The sequence below is a fragment of the Aquila chrysaetos genome (assembly GCF_900496995.4).
Source record: "Aquila chrysaetos chrysaetos chromosome W unlocalized genomic scaffold, bAquChr1.4 W_unloc_4, whole genome shotgun sequence".
NCBI classification, from domain to species: domain Eukaryota; kingdom Metazoa; phylum Chordata; class Aves; order Accipitriformes; family Accipitridae; genus Aquila; species Aquila chrysaetos.
This window is the reverse complement of record NW_024470324.1, coordinates 786,671-811,137: the sequence shown is the minus strand read 5'-3', so window position 1 is coordinate 811,137 and position 24,467 is coordinate 786,671. Positions and strand designations below refer to the sequence as shown.

Sequence of the window (24,467 nt, the reverse complement as noted above, 5' to 3'; positions counted from 1 at the left end):
AGTACATCCCGCCCCCCCCATCCTGCCAGCAGGAAACAAAACTTCTCCAGGAAGGGAGAAGGGGAAGGAAACCCTGGAGGCTGCAGGTTGAAATTTGAACTGGCCAATCGAGATGCGCCAGGTACACCGAGGTGACCCTCCTAGCCAATAGAATTAAATGACCACAGGTCAGATTCGACAGGGGTATAAATGGGGTCCCGCCGGAGGACACGTTGGCAGTCCTCCTCGGAGCAGCGGGTCTGCAGTCGGGGACTCCCCCTCGGGTCGGGGCACCGCCCGAGGTAACTCCTCGAGGGAGAGAGCCCTCAGCTTTTAGGTGAGAGATACGCGCGTTTTGAGCCATCACTTTAAATCTTGGGGATTCTTAAGTTGGCTGTGTAGTATTAATTCTCTTTACATCATTGAGCCTGTGGTTTTATAAAATGTTACCGGACGTCTAACTAACTTTTGCTGAAGAATAAATCTGAGTTTTAACACCTGTTGGATTTGGTTAGTCGTGCATCTGTAACATTTTAAATTGGCGTAGTCGGCAGGATGGTGTTAATGGAGGAATTATTACGGAGGCACGGCTGCAGCCCTTCTCCCCCAGGTCTGGACTGGGCGAAGGAGAAGTGGTCCGACCCGGCAGCGGTCGTGGGGAGAGTAGAACTATGCAGCGGAAGTAGTCCGTGATACAGCAAAGGCAGTGTGTGTGCCCTCCTGGGCGCCTGCTTGATTCAAGCACAGAACTGAAAGAGTGATTCTGCTAAAAGGCAAGGGGAAATAGATTGTCCGAAGGTGGAATTGGAGGAAAGGGACGTGCGGCCCCTTATTGAAACAGAAGGGCACGCGGGTCCACACGGTGGGAGCCCCCAGAGCGCTGCTTGCATGGCCCCTCGGTCGGGACCCGAACTCGGCGAGTTGCAAGCTAAGTTTTCGTGCAAGCCGGGCGAAACCGAAAATGAGTATTTGTGGAGAGTTTCTCTAACGGGGAGGATCGGATACTGTTGAGTGATGATGAAGCGAGAAGTTACTGGGCACCGGGAGTGTTTCTGAGTGCTGCACCGGCGGGTGATCAGTCCATAACGTCCCGAGTAGCTTACTGGGCTGGGGGTGTGGACCCCAAGGAGAGAGGAGAATCTGTTACTATCCGGGCAAAGGGACTGTCGGAGTTAACGGAGGGCAGCAGGAAGGTCCGCCCAGCCGGTTGTAAACCCCGCCCCGAGCGGTCTCGAACTCGCGGTCGGTCGGGTCGGAACTGCGATCCCGGAAGGGACGCTCTCTGGCGGAAGGCACCGGCACTGGGGGCAGCCCGAGCCGTGCTGCCCGGGCAGTCCGCCGGCGGCGTCCGGGAGTGGGATTGCTGGAGGGGAAGGCTAGAGACCAAAGGGAAGCGCCAGCAACCCCGCCCCCTCGGGAAGAGAAACGGGGCCCTTTCGCGGCACTGCGAGAGGAACTGGAAGGGCTAAAAACTAGGAGCTGCGGTTTGGGGTTCAGGCCGCCCAATCTGCATAGTGAATACCTGCTAATGGTCTGCTGATAAGGAGCCTTATATACACATTCCTGTGGGCCCAAAACAGATAAGTTTGGAATTCTTAATCGATACAGGAACCCAAGTTAGTGTTTGAAATGATCTACAAGCTAGTGAGCTGGGAATTAGGCCATCAAGAAAGGCTATAAACATTAGGGGAGTGACAGGGGCGACAGAAAAATGCCCCATAGCTCAAACCCAACTTTGGCTGCCTGGGGAAAAAAGAATGACAGCTGTGGAGGTGGCTTTAAGCCCCTATGAGGGAAATATACTGGGATTTGATGTGCTGGCAGGCAGACAATGGGACCTACCCAATAGTAGGGTGTGGAGCTTTGGGGGCAGGGAGGCAGAGGCTATTCATGTGAGAACATTGCAGGTTGCTCCTGCACTACCGCAATCTAAGGTAACCCGTGTCCCTCAATACCCACTTCCAGCCGCGGCCAAACGGGGCATTTTGGAAGTAATTAATGATCTGGAGAAAAGAGAGATCATCAGTTGCGCACGTTCTCCTTACAATTCCCCTGTTTGGCCAGTCCGTAAATCAGATGGAAGGTGGCGACTAACAATTGATTATAGAAGATTGAATAGTAATACCCCACCGTTAACTTCTGCCATCCCAAGTATCACCTCAGTGATAACAGCAATACAGGCTGCAGCCCACCCATGGATGGCTGCTTTAGATGTCAAAGATATGTTTTTTATGATTCCCCTAAGGGAAGAGGACAAACCCCAGTTTGCCTTCACTTGGGAAGGGACCCAATACACCTTTAATCGACTTCCCCAGGGATATAAGCACTCCCCTAATATTGCTCACAATGCTTTAGCCAAGCTCCTTGATGCTGTGGAGGTACCACCAGGTGTCCACATATATCAATATATAGATGATATCCTAGTCAGTGGGGATAACAAGGAACAGGTAGGGCAAGTGGCTGAGGCCATCTGGAATCTGTTAGTCAAGAATGGGCTAGACATTCCATCTTCTAAATGCCAAGGTCCTGGACAAGAAGTTAAATTCCTAGGGGCATGGTGGATAGCTGGAGCAGTTGTGGTACCTGATGACACTCTATCAGCTATTGAAAAGGGACAGACTCCAAGTAATAAAATGGAATTACAACAGCTGTTAGGTACCTTGGGCTATTGGAGAAAACATATACCAGGGTTTTCGGTGATTTGCCGCCCTCTTTATGACTTGCTCCGAAAAAACAGAAAATGGGATTGGACTTTGCAACATACGGAAGCCCTTAACACTCTGAAAGTTGAGCTTAAGGCTTATCAGAGACTAAGTCCATTGCACCCACGAGATCCTTTAAGAGTGGAATGGGGATTTGCTGAACATGCTTATGCTGTGGCGTGTTTCAAAAGGGGCCACAGGGACCAGCCAGGCCTTTATTATTCTCTTCCACTGCATTCAAAGAAACGGAGCGATGATATTCAGATTGGGAGAAGGGGACTCTTTCCCTCACTAGAGCAGTTAAAGAGGCTGAAAAGCTGCATACTTCACAGGATGTTATAGTACAGGGTCCTTTCCCTCTCTTAAATTCAATCTTCAGTGGGTCACCTCCTCCAGAGGGAGTAGCCCAAAAGGCCACAGTTAGGAAATGGTATGCATACCTAGAAGGGATAAGCCAATTGCTCCCACTAAAAGAGGGTCCGACTACGGTTTTCAAACTACAGCAACCTGTAAACCCTGACCCAGCCTTGCTGGGTCAACTGTATAAACCTTCTCCGATTGAGGAGGCACCTGAATTTGTGGCAGGCTCAGATGTGCAGGGAGTGTGGTTCACAGATTCATCTGCCCATCGAGTGGGATCAAAATGGCAATATAAAGCAGTGGCATTGGAGATTGGTACTGGGAAGACAGTCGAAGAGGAGGGTGAAGGTAGTGCACAAGTAGGAGAACTACGGGCTTTATTACTGGCCGTAGAGAATGGTGCTACCATTGTCTATACTGACTCTTACGCAACCTTTAAGGGTGCTACAGAGTGGCTATGTCAGTGGGAATCTAGTAAGTGGGAAGCAGGTCATGTGAAAGTGTGGAGGACAGAGGACTGGCAATGTCTCCTGGCAATGGGGAGGTCCCGACCTTTAAAGGTGGGATGGGTGAAGGGACATGCTTGGGATGGAACCCCAGCTGTGAAATGGAATCAACAGGTGGACCACCTGGCCCAAATCAGGATGGTCACCAGTGAGAAGGAAGATTGGGATAGACTAGCAGAATGGTTGCATATCAAGCGAGGCCACTCAGGGAAAGCAGATCTCTATTATGAATGCCAATCTTGGGGTTGGCCGGTGTCTATGAAAAACCTGTGGAGCAATTCTTACAGCTTGCCCGCAGTGCCGATTAAGGCTTAAAGCTAATCACCCAAACCAAGCTCCGGCCCAGCATATCAGACAAGGCAAGGCTCTTTGGAGCACGTGGCAGGTTGATTACATTGGTCTTCTGACACCATCTCATGGGAGTGGAAAGACTCACCGCATCAGTGCCCGGTGGATAATACCGGACTTCTAACCCTGTGACCTGGTTTTAAAACCGAGGCCTAGTTGTGCTTTTTTACAGGACCATGAAGGAACGAGTCATTCCAGTCCTTTTGCTGACAGTGATGACTGACAGACGTGGATGATGAAGATCTGGATGATAATGTCGTGGCAAAATGACGGACATTAATATCGTGAGTCCTTGACCTCGCATGAGAGCAATGTAACAATTATAGTTGGTCACCAGATGTGACTATATCCTCCAACTAACCCATGGGATCACGGGGTGGGAGACCAACCTTCTCTAATATTTAATAATGCTTGTAGTTATGATTACTGTAATCTATATTGCAATAAGTTCTATCAAACACTTGGTAGTAAAGCCTGTACTAACGGTTAAGTATACTCCTTTAAACTGTCCATACACTGAATATTCCTGTGTTCGACATTCCACTTCAGTTCTAGACCAGAAGGGAACGATGACCCACAATGAGAGTCAAACTCGCCAAACTGCACCCCCTTTTAACTTTGGAGGCAAGAGGTGACTGTACCACTGCTCCAAAGAAACCAGTCGAATCATGACTGTGATCACGGGGTGGATTGTGGCAGTACATCCCGCCCCCCCCCCCCCCCCCCCCATCCTGCCAGCAGGAAACAAAACTTCTCCAGGAAGGGAGAAGGGGAAGGAAACCCTGGAGGCGCAGGTTGAAATTTGAACTGGCCAATCGAGATGCGCCAGGTACACCGAGGTGACCCTCCTAGCCAATAGAATTAAATGACCACAGGTCAGATTCGACAGGGGTATAAACGGGGTCCCGCCGGAGGACACGTTGGCAGTCCTCCTCAGAGCAGCGGGTCTGCAGTCGGGGACTCCCCCTCGGGTCGGGACGCTGCCCGAGGTAACTCCTCGAGGGAGAGAGCCCTCAGCTTTTAGGTGAGTGATACGCGCGTTTTGAGCCATCACTTTAAATCTTGGGGATTCTTAAGTTGGCCGTGTAGTATTAATTCTCTTTACATCATTGAGCCTGTGGTTTTATAAAATGTTACCGGACTTCTAACTAACTTTTGCTGAAGAATAAATCTGAGTTTTAACACCTGTTGGATTTGGTTAGTCGTGCATCCGTAACACCTGGTTAGTCAACACCAGAGGATCTGCCAATCCGGGTGGCCCTGCCCAGTCAGAATTTTTACGTACTGTAGAAGGGGATAAAGTCCCTGTGGTGAACATGAAAAATATGTTTAGGGAAGACAGTCTGGGTTACTCCTGCCTCAGGCAAAGCTAAACCCATTCATGGGATTGCTTTTGCTCAAGGACCTGGGTGCACTTGGTGGGTGATGCGCAAGGATGGGGAAGTCCGATGCGTGCCTCGAGGGGATTTGATTTTAGGTGAGAATAGCCAATGAATTAAATTGTATGATGTTAGTTGCTATATAACCCTGCCACTGTATGTTATCGTTACTATAATTGTTATATGCTATATCCATGGTATTACAGTAAGAATCACTTAGATCAAGCAAGAATGAACTGTGATAAAACTGAGCAAAGTGCAGTAGTGTTGGAACCAGAACTGACTTCAGCATGCAACACTCCAACATTGCATACCATCCTCCTGCTGCGTCCAGTGTCACCGGCTCGCCACACCGCACAGAAGCCCTATCATGCTCTGCCAACTGAGAGGGCTTCTCACCATCACTCCTGCCCAGAAAGACTGGTATGACAGATGGAGCCCAAAGTAGGGGACTAAATGAACTCAACGGACACTTTACAGAGATGGCCCATAAACTAAGGGAATGATATCTGTGTGTGTATATATATATATATGAAAGGACGGAAAAGGTCATTATGATTGATTAGGATGTCATGGAAAGTATGGGACCTGAGCATGACATAAATGGTATAAAATAAGGGGTGGATACTGTCCTGGTTTCGGCTGGGATAGAGTTAATTGTCTTCCTAGTAGCTGGGATAGTGCTATGTTTTGGGTTCAGTATGAGAAGAATGTTGATAACACACTGATGTTTTCAGTTGTTGCTAAGCAGTGTTTATACTAAGTCAAGGATTGTTCAGCTTCTCATGCCCAGCCAGCAAGAAGGCTGGAGGGGCACAAGAAGTTGGCACAGGACACAGCCAGGACAGCTGACCCAAACTGGCCAACAGGGTATTCCATGCAATGTGATGTCATGCCAAGTATATAAACTGGGGGGAGTCGGCCTGGGAGGGATCACTGCTCAGGAACTAACTGGGCATCAGTCAGCAGGTGGTGAGCAATTGCATTGTGCATCACTTGTTTTGTATATTGCAATCCTTTTATTATTATTGTCATTTTTATTATTGTTATTATCATTATTAGGTTTTCCCTTTCTGTTGTATTAGACTGTTCTTATCTCAATCCACAAGTTCTACTTTTTTAACTGATTTTCTTTCCCATCCCACTGGGTCAGGGGGGAGTGAGTGAGGAGCTGTGTGGTGCTTAGTTACCGGCTGGGGTTAAACCACGACATTGGTAACAAATTAAATTAATTTTGTTTTTTCCCCAAGTTGAGTCTTTTTTTTGCCCATGACCATAATTGGTGAGTGATCCCTCCGTGTCCTTGTGTCAACCCACAAGCTTTTCATTATATTTTCTCCTCCCCATCCCACTGCATTGGAGGAATGATCGAGCAGCCTCATGGTGCTTTGTTTCCGGCTGGACTTAAACCACAACAGTATCTCAGTGTGTTCTTGTCTCCCCTTGGCCCATTAAAAGGGGACAGAAGTAGGGCAGTAACTGTTAACCCTCCCTTGTTAGAAAGGAGACTGCAACTGCCTGAGCCCAATAGAAGACAAAGAATCCAATGAACTTGGATCATTCTAGTAGGCTTGTCTAATAACTTCCCTTCCTTTCAGACACCAACTCTGCAATGCTACGTCTTGCACTGAGAGTGACCTTCTAGTTATGCAGCTCATGGCAAAGAACATAACTCTTGTGAATCAGGGCCTTACCAAGCACATAGTAAGAAGTTCATGGTGCAGGTGGGGAGTATATGTGGTCACTTGTCAATGCGTGGCTTTCTGAAGTTAGCTTAGCTGTGACTTGAATCACTGGTATCAGATTTGTATCAGACCTGCTCGCTTCAGCTGAAGAACTCTATCTTGCCAGTGGCGTGAGACAGCCATAATCTGGTCTTGGGCGCTAGAACTAGCGTGGCCTGCCCACTAAGCCTCAGATGAGCTGGTGTAATGTAAGTTTATGAACAGGGTGAAATTAATTGAGCTTATCTCTTCGCAGAGAATCAAGAACAAATATGCCAGCAGCAAAAATGCCAAGATAAGCGCCCTCACACAGCTGAACTCTGCTGTCATACAGAATGTAGCAAAACCTCTGGCCAAAGTGTTCTAACTTCTATGTGAACTTGAGCAGAATGTTGACATCATGTACAGTGGCACATAGTGCATCTTATTCATGTGTTTCAGGCTTTTAATAAAGCATTTTTTTGCCTTTTACTCCAGTGCTGTCTTATCTGTGTTCCTTGTGATAGTACTGTTGACTTTTCCCCTATGGCTGAGGCATCTCCATATAGAGACTGTGAATAGTGTTGAGAGGTGTTATGTGAGCTCTGGGGTTAGCTCTTCAGAGTTGCTGAGCCTCCAGGTAGGTGTACAGGCAGGAGTGTTGTCATAGGCTCCACTAAACGTGGTGGCAGATCTAGCTGCTGCCAGATTAGTCAAATTCTAAATTCCACAGTTAGAGTGCAGCTCTATTAACTTAATATTTATTTATTGTAGTATATTTTTGTTAATAGCTTATCTAATAAATATCAGCTCTACCTCTAGTAAAATACTGGTCAGAGCTGTATTTGCCTTCACTTAGAAGTGATAATTGTTCTTTGCCTACCCCCTCCCCATTTTTTTGCCCTTGTTACAAATATTTAACTTTACTCCAGCTTCCCTTTTGTTCTTTATCTGAAAAATACCTGAGAGAAGGGGCTGCCTTGTTCCTTTCTTGTGCCTACTACAAGTCAAGGGTTTTTCACTGGGAGGGCTTGGTGGGGAATAAGCTCAGCAACTAACGAATGTCCTTTTGATGACCTTTGACGCAAGGTAACTAACACAGGGCTTTGATTTAGGGGCTGCCCCTCCTCACTGCCACTTTGGGGGCCATTCCGTAAGGAGACGGTTATTACTGTCATCGCCTCCCACCTAGCGGCCGAGCGCCGAAAGGCCAATACAGAGGAAGAGGCCCGGGATTGGCTGGAAGCTTGTGGGCTGCGGGGGAGCCCTGTCCTTTCAGGCGGAAGCAATCGCCGGCTGCACTGTTGAGGAGCGCGCGGGGGATGTTTGAAGGCACAGTCATAGAGCCGCTGCAGCGGGAATTGGGCGCAGTGGCCGAGGCCGAGCTGCCGGCCGAGCCAGAGGCGAAACTGGACGTCTTCATGCTGTTCCGGTCAGCGCTGAGGAGAGCGGGGAGCCGCTGGAGCGTCGGCGGCTCTGAGGAGACCGGAGCGAGGGGGAGCCGCTGGGGTGATGGCGGCTCTGAGCAGGCTGGGGTGGGTGTGAGGGGCGGTGGCTACGGCAGGGCCCACTCAAGTGCCTGCTTTCCTGGGCTGCGGCGCTGAGTCTGACCGTTTTCACTTTGCCTCTGCTCCTGCCTGAGGGAACAGATGAAGCAGCAGCTCATGGAGTGCAGCGCCGCAGTTCATGCTAGTAAGCTTCTCCCTACTCTAGCTCCCTCCAACAACCCCCTGTGCTTTCTCTTAATGGGATGCGATATTACAGTAATAAAGAATGTGGCATGACTAATGTATATATTTAAAATAACTTTTTTTTATTTACCAAAAAGTGGTTGTTATAACAAGGAAATGTTTTTCTTGGCTGAGCATCTTATTGCATTTTCTAGACAGCTCTTGTAGACATGTTTGAGAGCTTACAAAACTGCCATATGAGTATTGCCCACTGCTCTTTCTCCTCTTGGATTTTCACTTTAGCTCCCTCTAACGTTCTGACAAAGCTTAAGTTGTGATGATGGCTTTCAGGAATCTGATCACTGGGGCTGAAGCCTTACAATGCAAAGTGTTTGGCAGCAATACTGATTTAAGGTGTTTCTTGTTCTCATTGTGTTTCTGTTATCGATGTCCTCTTCTACTGGACCAGTGTCCTAGTTTCAGCTGGGATAGAGTTAACTGTCTTCCTAGTAGCTGGTACGGTGCTATGTTTTGAGTTCAGTATGCGAAGAATGTTGATAACACTGATGTTTTCAGTTGTTGCTAGTAGTGTTTAGACTAATGTCAAGGATTTTTCAGCTTCTCATGCCCAGCCAGCGAGAAAGCTGGAGGGGCACAAGAAGTTGGCACAGGACACAGCCAGGGCAGCTGACCCAAAGTGGCCAACAGGGTATTCCATACCATGGGACGTCCCATCTAGTATAGGAACTGGGAAGTGGGGGCGGGGAATCGCCGCTGGGGGACTAGCTGGGTGTCGGTCGGCGGGTGGTGAGCAATTGCACTGCGCATCATTTGTACATTCCAATCCTTTCATTAGTGCTGTTGTCATTTTATTAGTGTTATCATTATCATTATTAGTTTCTTCTTTTCTGTTCTATTAAACTGTTCTTATCTCACCCCGTGGGTTTTGCTTCTTTTTCCCCGATTTTCTCCCCCATCCCACTGGGTGTGGGGGGAGTGAGTGAGCAGCTGCGTGGTGCTTAGTTGCTGGCTGGGGTTAAACCACGACAACCAGCCAGTTGCATATATAGAGCAATGCTGTGAGTCAGCTCTGGCGTGTCTAAAAAGTACTAAATGGAAATATTTTAGAGCCTAATTATTTCTTTGATACAGTTGATTGATAGTCTCACTAACAGTGGAAGAGATGATGAGGTGTGGAGGTAGGAATAAGAATTACCTTGTTAGTATAGCCATTAAGCTGCTTATCCTTTATGCTCTATAGATTGTATTTAAAAGTCTTTCTGTTGTGCTATTTTAGTGACGTTCTTGCTTTGCAGGTCAAGAAAGCTACCCTGATCATGCCATTGAAGAAAAGTTTATCAAGAAGTATGTTGTGATAATTTCAAACTTTTGACGTATATTTAAAAAAAAAAAAAAAGAGGAGAAGGTTTGGGAACTGAGCTTGGAGGTTCTCTTCTAGTTACTCCTTTTTAGTAAAAACTCTGGATTAATGGTCAGCACTTTGCAGGACTGGTGAAAATAAAGGAAATTAAGAGAAAACATGGGGAAGAAATATTCTACTCAGTCTCCTAATGTAGTTCAGTATCTGATGTGGTTTCTAAATTTGAAAACCTAGTGATGGCTAGAATTCACTAACATAGTTTCATATGCTAAAATATTCCTGGCCTGAATAATCTGTGATTTGCAGGAAAAATTCTTACTTCAGGCATGCAGAGAGCAAGTTAAAAATGTGGCATTACTTTTACACTTCTTGTTCTTTTCACACTGTTTTGTTTTGGTTGGTTGGTGGGTTTTTTTGGTTGTTTGGGTTTTTTTGGTTGTTTGGGGTTTTTTTGTTTTGGTTTGGTTTGGTTTTGTACCGCAGAAGATTTGGAAAGAGAAATGGAGAAAGTAAAAGTCTCTTTCCAAAAAAAGACATTAGTCTTACAAAGGTAGATTCCTGTTTATTTGGAGGTTTTCTGTTTGTTTATGTGTGCACACATGCATGCATGTACATATGCATAATTCTGATTAAAATAGGATTTCAAAGTGATATAGTGTGTGTTACAAATATGAGAGTTATTACTACCATCGAACCAGTAGGAATGAAGATGGAGATACCATAGCAACAAAACAAATCACATGTTGAAATGTGTAAACCCCAAAGGTCCTGCAAAAATGTGAAAGTCTGACTGTAAAAATTGGTAAGCGTAGTTCTTGGCAGTATTTTATAAATGCCTGTGAAAAGGTGGAAGTTGGTAGGTGTTATATGTCTCCTGTGTTACATGGCTGTTCATCTGAATTCCCACCTTCCCTTCTGTAGACTCTGGGATTTAATGGTGTCTGAGTATGTTTGGCAAGAGAGAAAAGCATTGTTATTCTTACAAATAATCATTGATATGCCTGTGGTGGGTTGACCTTGGCTGGCTGCCAGGTACCTAACAAGCTGCTCTATCACTCCCCCTCCTCAGCTGGACAGGGGGAGAAAAAAATACAACGAAAGGTTCGTGGGTCGAGATAAGGACAGGGAGAGATCACTCAACCAATTACCATCACGGGCAAAACAGACTCAACTCAGGGAAATTAATTTAATTTATTGCCAATCAACCAGAGTAGGGTAATGAGAAATAAAACCAAATCTTAAAACACCTTCCCTCCACCCCTCCCTTCTTCCCAGGCTCAACTTCACCCCTGAATTCTCTACCTCCTCCCCACAAGCAGTGCAGGGGGATGGGGAAAGGGGGTTGCAGTCAATTCATCACACATTCTCTCTGCTGCTCCTTCATCCTTGTGCTCTTCCCCTGTTCCAGCATGGGGTCCCACCTAGAGGAGAGAGTCTTCCACGGACTTCTGCAATGTGGGCCCTTTCCATGGGCTGCAGTTCTTCATGAACTGCTCCAGCATGGGTCCCCCACAAGGTCACAAGTCCTGCCAGCAAACCTGCTGCAGTGTGGGCTCCTCTCTCCACAGGGCCACAGGTCCTGCCAGGAGCCTGCTTTAACGTGGGCTTCCCACGGGGTCACAGCCTCCTTCACGCACCCACCTGCTCCAGTGTGGGGTCCTCCACAGGCTGCAGGTGGATATCTGCTCCACCGTGGACCTCCATGGACTGCAGGGGGACAGCCTGCCTCACCATGGTCTTCACCACGGGCTGCAGGGGAATCTCTGCTTTGGTGCCTGGAGCACCTCCTCCCCTTCCTTCTTCACTGACCTTGGTGTCTGCAGAGTTGTCTGTCTCTCATATTCTCACTCCTCTCTCTTCCGGCTGCTGTTGTGCAGCAGTTCCCTCCCCCTTCTTAAATATGTTATCACAGAGGTGCTACCACTGTCACTGATTGGCTCAGCTTTGGCCAGTAGCAGGTCCATCTTGGAGCTGGCTGGCACTGGTTCTATTGGACATGGGAGAAGCTTCTGGCATCTTCTCACAGAAGCCACACCTGTAGCCCCTCCGCTACCAAAACCTGGCCACGCAACCCCAATACAATGCCTTTCTTGTCTTGAGAGTTAAGCCCTGTTATTTAAGAAGTGTGATATTTAAAAAGTACTGAGTATTTTATATGTATAATTCCAATGTGAAAGCGAACATAAATGGAACCTTGGAAATCTCTTTCGATATTTATCTAAATTAACTTCTCAGTTTCTTATCAGTTATATGTTTCTTCCCCACACTATGCAGGTTCCAGCTTATGGATGCTCTGAGAAACAAAGTGAAACAAAATGATAATGACTCATGGTAAGGTGTTTTTGGGGAAAGGATGGCTAGAAAGGAAATGACTTGACACAGTTTAATGCAACACATTTCTACATTACTTCATTGTACCTTTTTTAAGAGCAAGCTTTCTTCTTCTAGTTTTTACTGGATTATATACAGTCTACCTTCTGGCTAGAATCAGCATGATCAGACTACTTATACCCAGGGTGGATTTACATTTGGGCTCTGAATTAACCAACCTTTGATTACAGAGATTATAATTTTTGATTCACTAGTGAGAACTGTTTGTAGTTAAGAGGTTTTTTTGTCTTTAATGCACGAATTACCTGCATTTGTAATAGCTGAGCACATATTACAGGCTTCTAACAGAGCCTTGCCTCTATTTTGCTGCCTTTGTTAATTAATTGTGTAGGAGCTTAATGTCTTTGAAAAAGAATCGAAGGTTTCAAACATGTTTAAAATGAACTTTTAATATCCTGTCCGATATTAATGGATGTATGTATTTGAAGTGTAATATGAGGAATTTAATTTCTGACATAAATACAGCTGAAAACAGTGCATCTCCATGATGTTCCTGCCACAGGCCAGAATTCAGGAGCTCCAATTGCTAGCTGTTCTCAGGTGTCTTGGCTTCCTTGATGCCTCCCAAGCTCTATGATTTGAAATGTTAGGGAAATGTAACTGAAACATTAGGGAAACTGAGAGGGGAAGTAAGGAGACTATTTGGCCCCTACAACAATATTTAGTATGATAACTGTAAAAAAGAAAGGGTGTAGGTTTTAAAAAAAATAAAATAAATAAAATATGCTTTATTTTGGTGTTAGGGGAAATGGTGTGGGGTTTTTTCTTTGGTTGTTTTTTTTGTTTGTTTAATCCAAATAACTTTGGTTAAAACATTTATGCTGTTGACGCTTATTAATGGTCTTAAGGTATGCAACTGTGTTTCCTTCCTTAGTCTGATCTTGGAAACTATGAAACACATAATACTGCTCAGCACTGCAATACTTGAATCTCAGCAGGTAAATGTCAGTTGTAGCTTGTTGTGCAGGTCTGCCAACCTCAATACGGGCAGGGGCATGGTTTGAAAGTAACAGGAATGTGCAAGTCATTTGAAGCTGAATATGTGGCCAAAGGGTGTGTTTTCTACTGGTGTTAAAATTATTGAAATGATTACTTAAACTGAATATGTAAGAAAGTCTGGTTCTAGAGCTGCCCTTAACTGATTTTGTGGATTGAATTAGCATCTGTCAATATTTATTGGAGACAGGAGTCTAGGAAAGTACTTTTTTTTTTTCTTTCAGCAAGCACATGAGATGGAACAGAAATTGAATGACATTAAAAGGAAAATACTCTGTGTGTTAGTTATATATTTGTTTTATATTTGAATGTACAGTTCCTATTTTAAAGTGCTTCTTGTAGTAATATTAATTTACATCTGAAGTAACTACGAAACTCTCAATACAGGTATAAAACTTCTGAAAAGAGTATGAAGTACTGTAAAAATGAGCTGGTGTGTTGTCTACATGAGCATGAGACTGACACGTTAGAACAAGAGATGCAAGAAGATACTCAAAAGGAATGTGGTGATGTTTTATTATTCAGTGTAAGCTCCCCAGCAAATTACACCTCATTTAGTAATTTAAATCAGTCCTACAACACCTAAAGGATTTTTTTGTCAGATTGCACCTTTGTGAAATGTTTATAGAATAGAGGAGGGGATTTAATTACAAAGAACTTGTGTAATAATATATATGTTGGTATCCAGTACGCTTATTAGAGTGGGTCAAATTTAGATTTGAAGTCACTCTTCAGAATTTAAGGTAAATATGTTTTTTGAATGCTCCTACTGCCATATGGCTAGGTTTGCCAACAGTTTTAACAACTGTTAAATGTTTGTTTCATGCATAGGAAGTGGTGTATATGTTGACAGTAATGAACAAGCACAATGAAATATTTGTCTTCACAGGAAAAATGAGCACCCTAACATCTTCAGAAATAAGGGAAGGAATGCTGTGTCAGCATTCTTTCAATGTATGAACTGTCCCTAAATGTTTTTATTCAGTCTAGTTTTTAGCCTGTTTTCCTGTTAAAACTAGTAATATTCACTGGCATTGTCCATATGTCCCTTGTATGACTTTGGAACTTGCTTTCAATCAAATTTTAAAAAGGGGAAAAAGGTCTTAAACATCTCTGACTATAATAGTTGTGACAACCAAAGATGGGATGTAGGAGAGATGTTCAAATCACTGTCCATGTCTGTTGGAAATGCAGACAAAATACTTTGTTTTGCTAGCAGCCAGGGAACTAGTTGATGTGCTGTGGCTACCTGGTATCAATGTATGTGTTGTCTCTTGTGTGAAAGGAATATCTTGAGGTATATCGGAGGAAAGGGATGGAGTGAGAAGTTAGGGTTATTGCAATGGAAGTGCTTTAGATATCTGTGAAGAAAAAGCATGTCTTTGGTTCTACTGTTCACTGAACTACTTCTTAATGCTTTGTTTTCCTGATAATGGAACAGTACTAAAACAAGCTGGATGACAGAAACTACTGCAAATTCATACCATGATAAAAAAAAAAAAAGGAACTAGTGAGTATGGAAGTGGATGAAATGCTAGAGAAGATACGTAATAACTTACAAAGAGAGATGACTACATGAATTAAAAATGTATTTTAGGTAATGTGTCCATAGCTTTCAGAAGCAAGTTTGCAGTTTTGCATTACAGTCAAGATAACATACTGTGTAGTAAAAGTAACTTCAAACAAAATTTTGTTTTCAAAAACTTTAAGTGATGATGGTAATGAAAAAACTGCTGTATGAAAACTTTATTGTTTTAAAGGCTAAAAGTATGAAATCATCACAGACTTCTTTTGGAATAATTATTTATGGAGTTTAGTGTCGCACTTTCTCCGCTGCGACAATCGAGGGAAAACGACACATCGCCAGGGACTCGCCCTGGGGAGAAAACGGACCAACACAGATACTGTGGATCAAACGATTTCTCCGTTTATTAACTGCGCAACACTCAGTTATATATGTTTCTAGTATCTACTCACACATAAGCCATTTGTTGATTGGTTAACATGTGCCATTCACGCGCTTAAACAATAGTCTAATTGGATAAAGTCCTCTAATCACGCAAATAGTTTCCTCCACCTGCATGCTGTCTTGCACTCTGTCTTCAGTCACATCGCCCTCCTGTTATCAGTCACGTACGCCTGACCTTGTTCTACTTTTTGTGCATTCTTCAGCAAGCTCATAATAATTGTGCCTTTGTGCAGTTAGTAAACTTAAAACAACAGATGTGCCTTGTGCAGTTTCCTTCGTCCTCCCACAATTTCTCCCACAAATTCTCCCACAATTCCCCCTCCCTAAGCTCATCTAAACAGTCTCGCTCACAATAGGTGAGTATAATACATAAGTGTACATAGTTTGTTTAACTATTCTATCTAACATACTGTTCAAAAGCACCAAAGCACAAGGAATGATCATACAGACAACGGCCAAAATACACAGACTTCCAATGATGGAGAAACCCCATTTTTTCAACCAGCCAAACCAATTCTCAGGAATACCTGAAATCCCTATCACTTTTTACAGCATCTTGGAGTTGTTGAATGATCTCAGCTTGTTGTCTGATGGTTTTCAGTGTCTCGGTGTTGTTTGTAAAGCCTAAACAACAAAATTCTGGGAAAAGGGTGTTGTTTTGTTTGCATCGTACCTCAAATTGAGCCAGTAGAAAATCTATGGGTGGAAGTAGTGCTTGTAATTGATTTGTTGTCGTTTCCTGAAGCGCTGTTAATGCGTCGATGGCTCGAGCAGTGGCGTTTCCTTGTTTTAAAACCAAACAGGCTAAAGCTTGAATATTCATTCTGTTTATCCAAGGTCCTACTTGGAGTAACTGATGAGAGTGTCAAGTATAGAAAATCAGTGGGTAAACGGACGTTGGGGTCACAAGAGCTGTCCAATTTCGTTACCTGTACAGTTCCTTTTTCTCGACGTGTCACGTTGATTAATTGTGCTTCTGTAGGTGCCCAGGCTTTCAATTGTCCTTTGGAACAGAGTCCTCCTCGCAGTTTTGGGGGTATCACTTTGTAGGCTGTTAATCCTTATTGGTTCCTTGTACATCTGGTTGGATCCATTTGGCCGGTACCCATCTGGGTCCCGAGTCTGTTTGGACACAGGCGTATCCTCGCCCCCATTGTAAAATGGGTACCGGCCCTTGCCATTCCATCGTGATTGGATCTCGATACCGAACTGGTGCTCCCAGCGTACGGTCAGATAGCAATGCGGTAGAAAAATGTCGCTGTGCCGCGGTGTGATGCTGAGATGGATCTGAGTCGCCTCGTGGCATATGATTTATTACCACGCAGGCCTTGGCTAACAGTTCATTTTGATAGCTTACAGGTACCTTCTCCCCCTCCCTAAGACGGTCTAACTGTGTCTTTAGGGTTTGATGGGCTCGTTCAACGATTGCTTGTCCTGTAGAATTGTAGGGTATTCCGGTTATATGTGAGGTGCCCCACTTATTCAGAAATTCGCGAACTCGAGAACTAACAGAATTGGGGCCATTATCTGTTTTTATCTCTTGGGGAATCCCTAAGACACTGATGGCGTGACAAAGATGTCGTATGGTGGCTGTGGCGTTACTTTTAGTTTCGGCAGTAGGGCAAATATAGCCGCTGCAAGTATCTATAGTAACGTGTAAATACTTCCGGGGTTTAAAAGGTTCATAGACTGTGATGTCTGTTTGCCAAATTTGATTTGGTAGTAGACCGCGGGGGTTAATTCCCCATGTCCAAGAGTTAGTTTGACGACAGTGTGGACAAGAAGCAACCACTGCTCGAGCATCAGACAGGGGTAGTCGGAATTGTTTTGCTAGAGCTTTAGCTCCTTGATGAAAAAATTCATGAGAAAGTTTGGCTTGTTGTAAAATGGGGATACCTACTGTCTGAATGAGGGTTCCTGCTGCTTTGTCTGCATGAGCATTTCCCCCCGTCAAAGCACCCGGTATTTGTGTGTGACTGTTAATATGTGCAAAAAATACAAGTTCTTGTCTTTTCTCTAATACTGACAAAAGTTCCCGAGCAGGTCCAGTCCCCCCCGGCAAACTTTGTTTACATCGTTGTGTTAAGTTATACACATATTCGCTATCTGTTACAATATTTAGAGGGATGGTAGGCCAAGTCGTTAAAGCAGTTAACACAGCATGTAATTCTAAAATTTGTACAGATCCTTGGCTTTTCCAAGCTCTGGTATGCCATTGATTGTCCAAAAAACAGGCTATAGCTGCCTGTTGAGTCGTTCCAGAGGCATCTGTAAACACAGTGAGGCCTTGGAGGGGTTTCTCTGAAATGGGTGTTTGTGGTTTGAAGGTTGATGATAATAGACTCTTAATGAGAGGGTCACCCCTGGCCGGGATAATTTGCCCCATAAAATCTGCTAAGGCCGCTTGTAAACACATATCAAACATTAGTAACTGTTCAAAATTACGGGGACTAACAGATGTTGAAATAAATTTAGGATCTCTTCCTGATAACTGCTGCATTTGTCATCGTCCTCGAGAGATTGCATCTGCCAATGCTACTAAAAATTGTGGTGCAGCTTGTTTGGGATAACTGGTATACAGCCATAACAAAGGACATACCCGTGAATCAATGAATTGATATATTAGTCCGTTTGCTCCTTCTCATTGCATAGTTATATGCAATTCTAATGGGATTTCTGGGGTATAACGGCTGAGACTCTTGTGAGCTAGTTTAGTAGTTATCTGTTGTAACACAGCCTTTTGTGAGTCTGTCAATGTGCGAGGAGCTGCGGCATCTGGGGTTCCTGCTAAATCTGCTAACAAGGGTTGTAACTCCTTGTGTGTTATGGGAATGAATTGTCTTAACCACTGTAGGTTACCAACCAACACCTGTAGGTTGTGTAAGGTTGACACTTGGTGTTCAATTTGTAGTTTTTGAGGCTGGACTGCTCGTTTCTGAATGAGTGTTCCCAAATATTTCACTGGAACAGTTGTTTGTACTTTTTCAGGTGCTACTTCTAGACCATGCTCCTTAAGAGTTTGAACCAAGTGTTTTAAGGTTGTGTTAATGTCTCCCTCCCCGCATAGCAAAATATCATCCATATAATGATAGAGAACCCAATTTTGATGTGTATCTCGAAACTGACGCAACGCGCGAGAAAGAAACCACTGACACAGAGTTGGGGAATTTTTCATCCCCTGTGGTAACACCGTCCAATGATAGCGCTGTACTGGTTCTTGATTGTTGATCGTCGGGATCGTCATCGCAAATCTGGGTTGATCGTCCGGATGGAGTGGAATAGAAAAGAAACAATCTTTTATGTCAATTACAGCAACTGGCCGGTCTTGGGGGTAACATGGACGGCCAGGGCAGGCCTGGTTGCAATGGTCCCATGTCTTCAAGAACAGCATTGACTGCCCTAAGATCATGCAAAAGACGCCAGGCACCTGACTTCTTTTGGATGACAAACACAGGGCAATTCCATGGACTGGTGGTTGGGACTAAATGTCCTTTTTCTACTTCTCGTTGTACTAATATCTGTAATTGAGACAATTTTTCCTGAGGAAGGGGCCACTGGTCAACCCACACCGGCTGTTGGGTCTTCCAATTCATGGCTATGGCTGGCGGGAATTGGCCAGCGGCCCCTACGAAAAATGGGGATCAGTGTTCAATTGTGGATCAGAAACTATGCGAAGCGATAGACCTTGCATAGCATCTCGTCCCAACAGAGGTAAAGGAAGCCCTTTTAACACAAATGGTCTGATCACAGTTGACGGGTGATGATCTCTATCTCCCAATATTTGAATTTGGATGGGTAAAATACTTTTTTGGGTACCTTGACTGCCACCAACCCCAGTCACGGAGACACTAATCTCTTCCAAGGGCCATATTTTGGGCCAAATTTCTTGGGGAATCACAGTGACATCAGCCCCAGAGTCTAAAAGGGCTCGAATTTGAATGCTCTGTCCCCATTGTTCGCCCACTGGTTGTAAAAGACATCCAATCATAGGACGTGTTGACATATCCAATACTAAATGAGCCATAAAAGTATCTTCTGGAATATACATTGGTATTTCAGTGAGGGGAACTATAGTGGCTTGTATCGTGTCATTTGTTTCATTGTACATTCCCGGAATAATATCAACCCCCCATTTATGAGCCCCATTGCCCACTAGAATGCCACCCACATTCTCTCCTGATCCTCCTCCCGTCAAAGTTATCGTTGTGGGTTGGCCCACCCAAACCCCTGTGGTTGTTCTTAAAGGCCGTCGGTTGTGATCTTCCAGGGCAGGAGCTCGTCCTTTTGCTGTCCAATCGTCGGTGATTCTCGGCATTCGGCGGGATATGCTTGACAGGACGGATTGTTCTCCGGCAGCCCCGCCCGCCCCGTGCTGGGACCGCCCCTGTAGTTTCCCTGATGTTCCCCGGCCCGTGTCATGCGACATTGCCTTGCAAGATGCCCTAGGTTCCCACAGCAGAAACAACTCCTTTGTTGGTCTGAATTTGGCGTCCTGCCCAGATTGGCTCTAGACACTGAAGGACACTGGCTTCTAACGTGACCGCTTCCCCCACAACCAAAACAGATGTTTTTCCTCGGGTTGTTATTTGTGCGATTGCGAAGTACAGCTGTAACTGCTGCAACCACAGGTGCCGCTGCGGTTTGAGCTTCTGCTTCTAACACCCGTTTAATCATATCTGCTACTGAAGCTTTTGCTGGCAATTGCGATAAAATTTGCCTTGTCTGGTCATTTGCTTGTGTACGAGCTAATTCTTTCGCAAGAACTGGCTTAACCTCGTCCGGTATGTTTGCTACCTCCACCGCCTTTTGCAAACGCTCTAAGAAATCCTGATATGGTTCATTAAGTCTCTGAATAACCTTTGTATACGGGACTCTTTTCTTTTCAAACTTACTGACCTTCATAAATGCATTTCTAGCACACTTTGAAGAAGCTGTTATCACCCGACCTCGCAAATGGGCCTGATTTTGAGGGGATGCATGATCTCCGGTCCCCGTTAACTGCGCCATAGAGATCCCTGCTAAATCGTGTCCTGGAGTAAGAGCGTCCAAAACAACCGCTTCTGCTTCCTCTTTAAACGCCTGCTCCCAGAGGCACATCAAAGGTGCCGTAAGTGCTGCACGCGCCAGCTGTCTCGAATCAAAGGGCAGTAACGGCTGAGCATAAATCACATCTAACAGAGCTCGTGTCCTTGGTCCATTCAATCCATCATCTCTACAGCTCGTCTGCCATTCCTTTACTAATTTGTAATCTAATGGTTGCCATCTAGGTCCATCTTGAGTGATTAACAACGGACACGCTAATACTCCCCCTTCATCTGAAGGTTTGAAATCCACACCCTCTAGAACACAATTTTTTGCTATTAACTTCCAATCCATAAACACCGGAGGTTGTGCCGCACGATCTACAATGCTTTGAGCATGCTGTACTGTCTGTTCAATAGTCGCCACTAAATTTTTAAATTTCGTCAAAACCTCCGTTACCTCAGTGATCTGATTCTGTTTTGCATTCGGTGGACTCTCCTCATCCGAGTCCGGCAATGGAACTGCTTCTGCTTGCAATTTCTTTCTAATGCAACGTTCTTTTTCATCCGAATCTACCTCCCTCATAGACACCGGAGGTGCACTAGGACCCGTGGTCGTACTACTCGCTGGCGGGACATACTTAGAGGGCTCCTCTGCCTCATGTGAAAACAATCCTGGCGGGGGAAGGGGTGGATACCCAAAAAAAGAATCCTCTGGTTGCTCGCGAGAGACTGGAAACGCCAAGGCGTCCGGAGCATCCTCTGCTCTTTCCAGTCTCTCTACTTGTTTTCCCAACATCTCCTCACCTCCGACTCCAGTAACACCTTTACTCTCTTTGTCAGCCTGTACCTCTAACAAATCAAGCACCTCTCTACTCGCCTCTCCGCGCAACACTGCTGTAGCCGCCATCCAAACCGCCTTTACCTCTCTCCCCTTCCTCAATACGGTCAACACTGAACCAAGAGCTGCGAGCTTATCCGCAGCTCCTTTCTTTCCACTCAAACACTCCTCCACCAACTCCTCGCACGCAGCCCGCAGCCGCGACGCGTCAAATATCTCTCCCGGCTTTACTATGAAGCCCCGTTGTATCATCCACTGGATGAGACTCGTGACTGGAGCCGTATGCACTCCACAGTCCACATCCCTGCCTACCGCCTTTAATACCTTAATAATTGTTCCGATGGATGCCATCGTCACCGGCAGGATCGCCCCGAGGGCTCTCTTCCAATCGCCTGGCCAGACAAAACACTCGCACACTCCGCGTCGGGGTCACCACTTGTCGCACTTTCTCCGCTGCGACAATCTAGGGAAAACGACACATCGCCAGGGACTCGCCCTGGGGAGAAAACGGACCAACACAGATACTGTGGATCAAACGATTTCTCCATTTATTAACTGCGCAACACTCGCTTATATATGTTTCTAGTATCTACTCACGCATAAGCCATTTGTTGATTGGTTAACATGTGCCATTCACGCGCTTAAACAATAGTCTAATTGGATAAAGTCCTCTAATCACGCAAATAGTTTCCTCCACCTGCATGCTGTCTTGCACTCTGTCTTCAGTCACGTCGCCCTCCTGTTATCAGTCACGTACGCCCGATCTTGTTTTACTTTTTGTGCATTCTTCAGCAAGCTTATAATAATTGTGCCTTTGTGCAGTTAGTAAACTTACAACAACAGATGTGCCTTGTGCAGTTTCCTTCGTCCTCCCACAATTTTTCCCACAAATTCTCCCACAGTTTAGAAACAGTCTATCAATCTATTTATTTGTTGCCTTAAAGGTACAAAAATAATGCATCTTCTAGGAGAATGTCTGTCACAGCAGTGGCTATATTTCCTTACACTGAGAGTCACCCCTACATCCCTCAAATCAGTTTCCCAATCTCATGGTTAGGAAAAATAAGTAGGTCTTAATCCCATACCAGTGAGCCAGACTGCTCCGTCTGACCACATGCACTTCTCTCTGTCACCTACTGCAGTGTTGTGAGAGCCTTTGCCTGCGGCCAAGGCCAGTCTCCAAAAATGTTCAGCAGTGTAGCCTTCACCCTCTTGGTTACCCATGTATCAGATGCTGCTGACTAGTCTGTATCCATGCAGCTGGCTAGCAGGTCATCTGGAGTTTGGGGTCACACAAAGTGAGGAAGAAAACCTCATGATTTGGAATGGGGAGGAAGGGCCTCCTGCAGCATCCTGTGCTCAGAGGGGCTTTACTAAAGATCATGTACACTGTGCTGCAGTCTGGTACTCTGCCTCTCGCTGTGTGACTTGTCCTGGCTTTCTTCGCTTGACCCCACAGATCAGTGACTTAAGTACAAAGATGGGAGGCACAGTGAATTGCAATTGCAGTGCTTGTGAATGGGTTTATGAAATCCCAGTTAAATATACACAAAGTTTATTAAAAAAATTTAGGCTGGGGAAAAGAGAGAACATATTGGAGGGCTTCAGGTAGAAGACAGGATATTAACTGTTCTCTGAATTTGGATGATCAGAAGAATTTCAAGGACAGAAAGAGCCACATGATTGTGTTGCATACTTTATCTACTACTAGTTTGCATTGATAATAATGTTACATCTCAAATTGAGAAATTAAACATTTTAGGTTTTGGATTAGATTCCTGGAATTACCTTCTGTTTTGTATTCCTGAAGTCTTCTGAGCTGTAAGTAGAACAAATCTTCTTTGATTAAATTTAATAACTCCCATTTTCAGTCCAGAATGGCAAGGTGAGAATGTTAGAAACTGTGTTATCTTGTGTTTGAGGCAAACTTCATTTCATGTGCTTTAAAAAAATTATATATATATATTCTCTAAATTCTATGTTTAAAATAGGGATGGTGTGCCAGCACCTCTAGAAAAATCAAAGCACCATTTTTTTCCTATGTATTTTTTCCTATGTATTGACAATATGATCTAAACCAATACTTCCCTTTCTCTTCTCTCCCCCATCCCACCCATTTCAAATGCTGCTGTGAATTTAAAGGGCTTCCAAATTAAAAATTAAAAAACACAGCTTTTGAGAAATTTTAATAGGAATAATCCTTTTTAAAGGCTTTTTTTAACCAATAATCTTTCTTTCTTTCTCATAGAATATCATAATCGGAAGCAGAGTTAACTGGGCAGAAGGCAGTTGTTCTACAGCTTAAAAAAAAAGTCTCTTTTCTGTGAGTCAGGAGAAATTATGTTTAATTTTATACAGTGTATGTAATCAATATACTAAACTTGATATAGCTTAATATGCATCACTTAAGAATTTGAAAATTTAACCTTTCTGGAAGTTGTTCTCTCTAGAGACTCAGAATGTGACCATGCAACTCTTAGAAGTGAAATTTAATTCCTGGTTACACAACAAATGTTCAGACAGGTAGCATAGCTGATAAAACTAACTGAAGAGCCACTTCATAGCTGTCCTGTCCCAAGAGCTCGTTTCCCTCTGAAAGGCAGCAATAACACAAGAAAGAATAATAATCTATGTATTTTGAGCTTTTATGTAAAAGTGGGCTCAAACCAAGGCTCTACAATTTCTGTCCTACCTTCTGGGAGGGATAAGTACCCCAGCACAGCTCTTCCTCTAGGCACCAGCAAGCCCTGGGGAGGAGGCTGCAGAGCTCAGACAGGATCCATGACCCTGCTCTGCCCCTGTAGAAAGCCCAAACTGGAAAACTTAGTTAAGTTGGTATTTGGTTTTTGCCTTTTTTTTTTTTTTTTAATTAAAGCATGTATAATTTTAAACACCAAAAAGTTTATACTCTTAATTGTAACTATCACTTGTGCCTGTGCTATATGATGATTAGTTAAGCAAAACATCCAGGAGTAGATGCAACCTGTAGATGCTGTCCCACATGGCAAAATATGACAACCCTAGAGAAAATGTAGGTAAAATGGAAGAGGTGACTTCATCGTTAACTATGCAGCTAAGCAGTATTTTAAATGTATTTTTACATTGACAGTTGCATTGCACCTTCATGTTTGAAGAAAATTGAGTAAATCGTAGTGTGTAATTGTATTGGGTTTGTGTGGCAAGGTTTTGATAGCGGGGGGGCTACAGGGGTGGCTTCTGTG

The 24,467-nt window shown here is 44.5% G+C and overlaps 2 protein-coding genes across 10 annotated transcripts in view; both read left to right on the top strand.

Moving 5' to 3' along the window:
* The window catches only part of LOC121233038 (G2/mitotic-specific cyclin-B1-like), a 39,325-nt gene extending 31,960 nt beyond the window's left edge, over positions 1-7,365 (top strand). The window contains 3 exon segments of the mRNA XM_041121623.1: positions 6,873-6,892; positions 6,894-6,978; positions 7,255-7,365. Of these exon segments, the coding sequence (XP_040977557.1) occupies positions 6,873-6,892; positions 6,894-6,978; positions 7,255-7,365 (216 nt within the window).
* Positions 7,366-8,268: 903 nt separating this feature from the next.
* Positions 8,269-24,450, top strand: LOC121233048. 9 transcript variants are annotated; one of them, XR_005931838.1, is made up of 5 exons: positions 8,269-8,409; positions 9,964-10,012; positions 12,303-12,359; positions 13,294-13,357; positions 14,857-15,226. XR_005931838.1 is itself a non-coding variant. In XM_041121639.1 (5 exons), the coding sequence occupies exons 1-5, from the start codon at positions 8,627-8,629 to the stop codon at positions 23,549-23,551; spliced, it is 270 nt and encodes an 89-aa protein (XP_040977573.1). In that variant the 5' UTR covers positions 8,418-8,626; the 3' UTR covers positions 23,552-24,450. The 9 variants fall into 9 exon arrangements, 2 of the variants coding, with proteins under 2 accessions (XP_040977573.1, XP_040977571.1); XM_041121639.1 differs by lacking the exons at positions 8,269-8,409; positions 14,857-15,226 and adding exons at positions 8,418-8,669; positions 23,495-24,450; XR_005931835.1 differs by lacking the exons at positions 12,303-12,359; positions 14,857-15,226 and adding an exon at positions 23,495-24,450.
* Positions 24,451-24,467: the final 17 nt, after the last annotated feature.

Bases quoted from the DNA above. Each gene is read 5' to 3' on its own strand.
- LOC121233048 (XM_041121637.1), top strand. From the start codon at position 8,627: ATGAAGCAGCAGCTCATGGAGTGCAGCGCCGCAGTTCATGCTA. The intron at 10,013-12,302 runs GTATGTTGTGAT...CACACTATGCAG, and splicing joins GAAGAAAAGTTTATCAAGAA to GTTCCAGCTTATGGATGCTC. The intron at 12,360-13,293 runs GTAAGGTGTTTT...TTCCTTCCTTAG, and splicing joins CAAAATGATAATGACTCATG to TCTGATCTTGGAAACTATGA.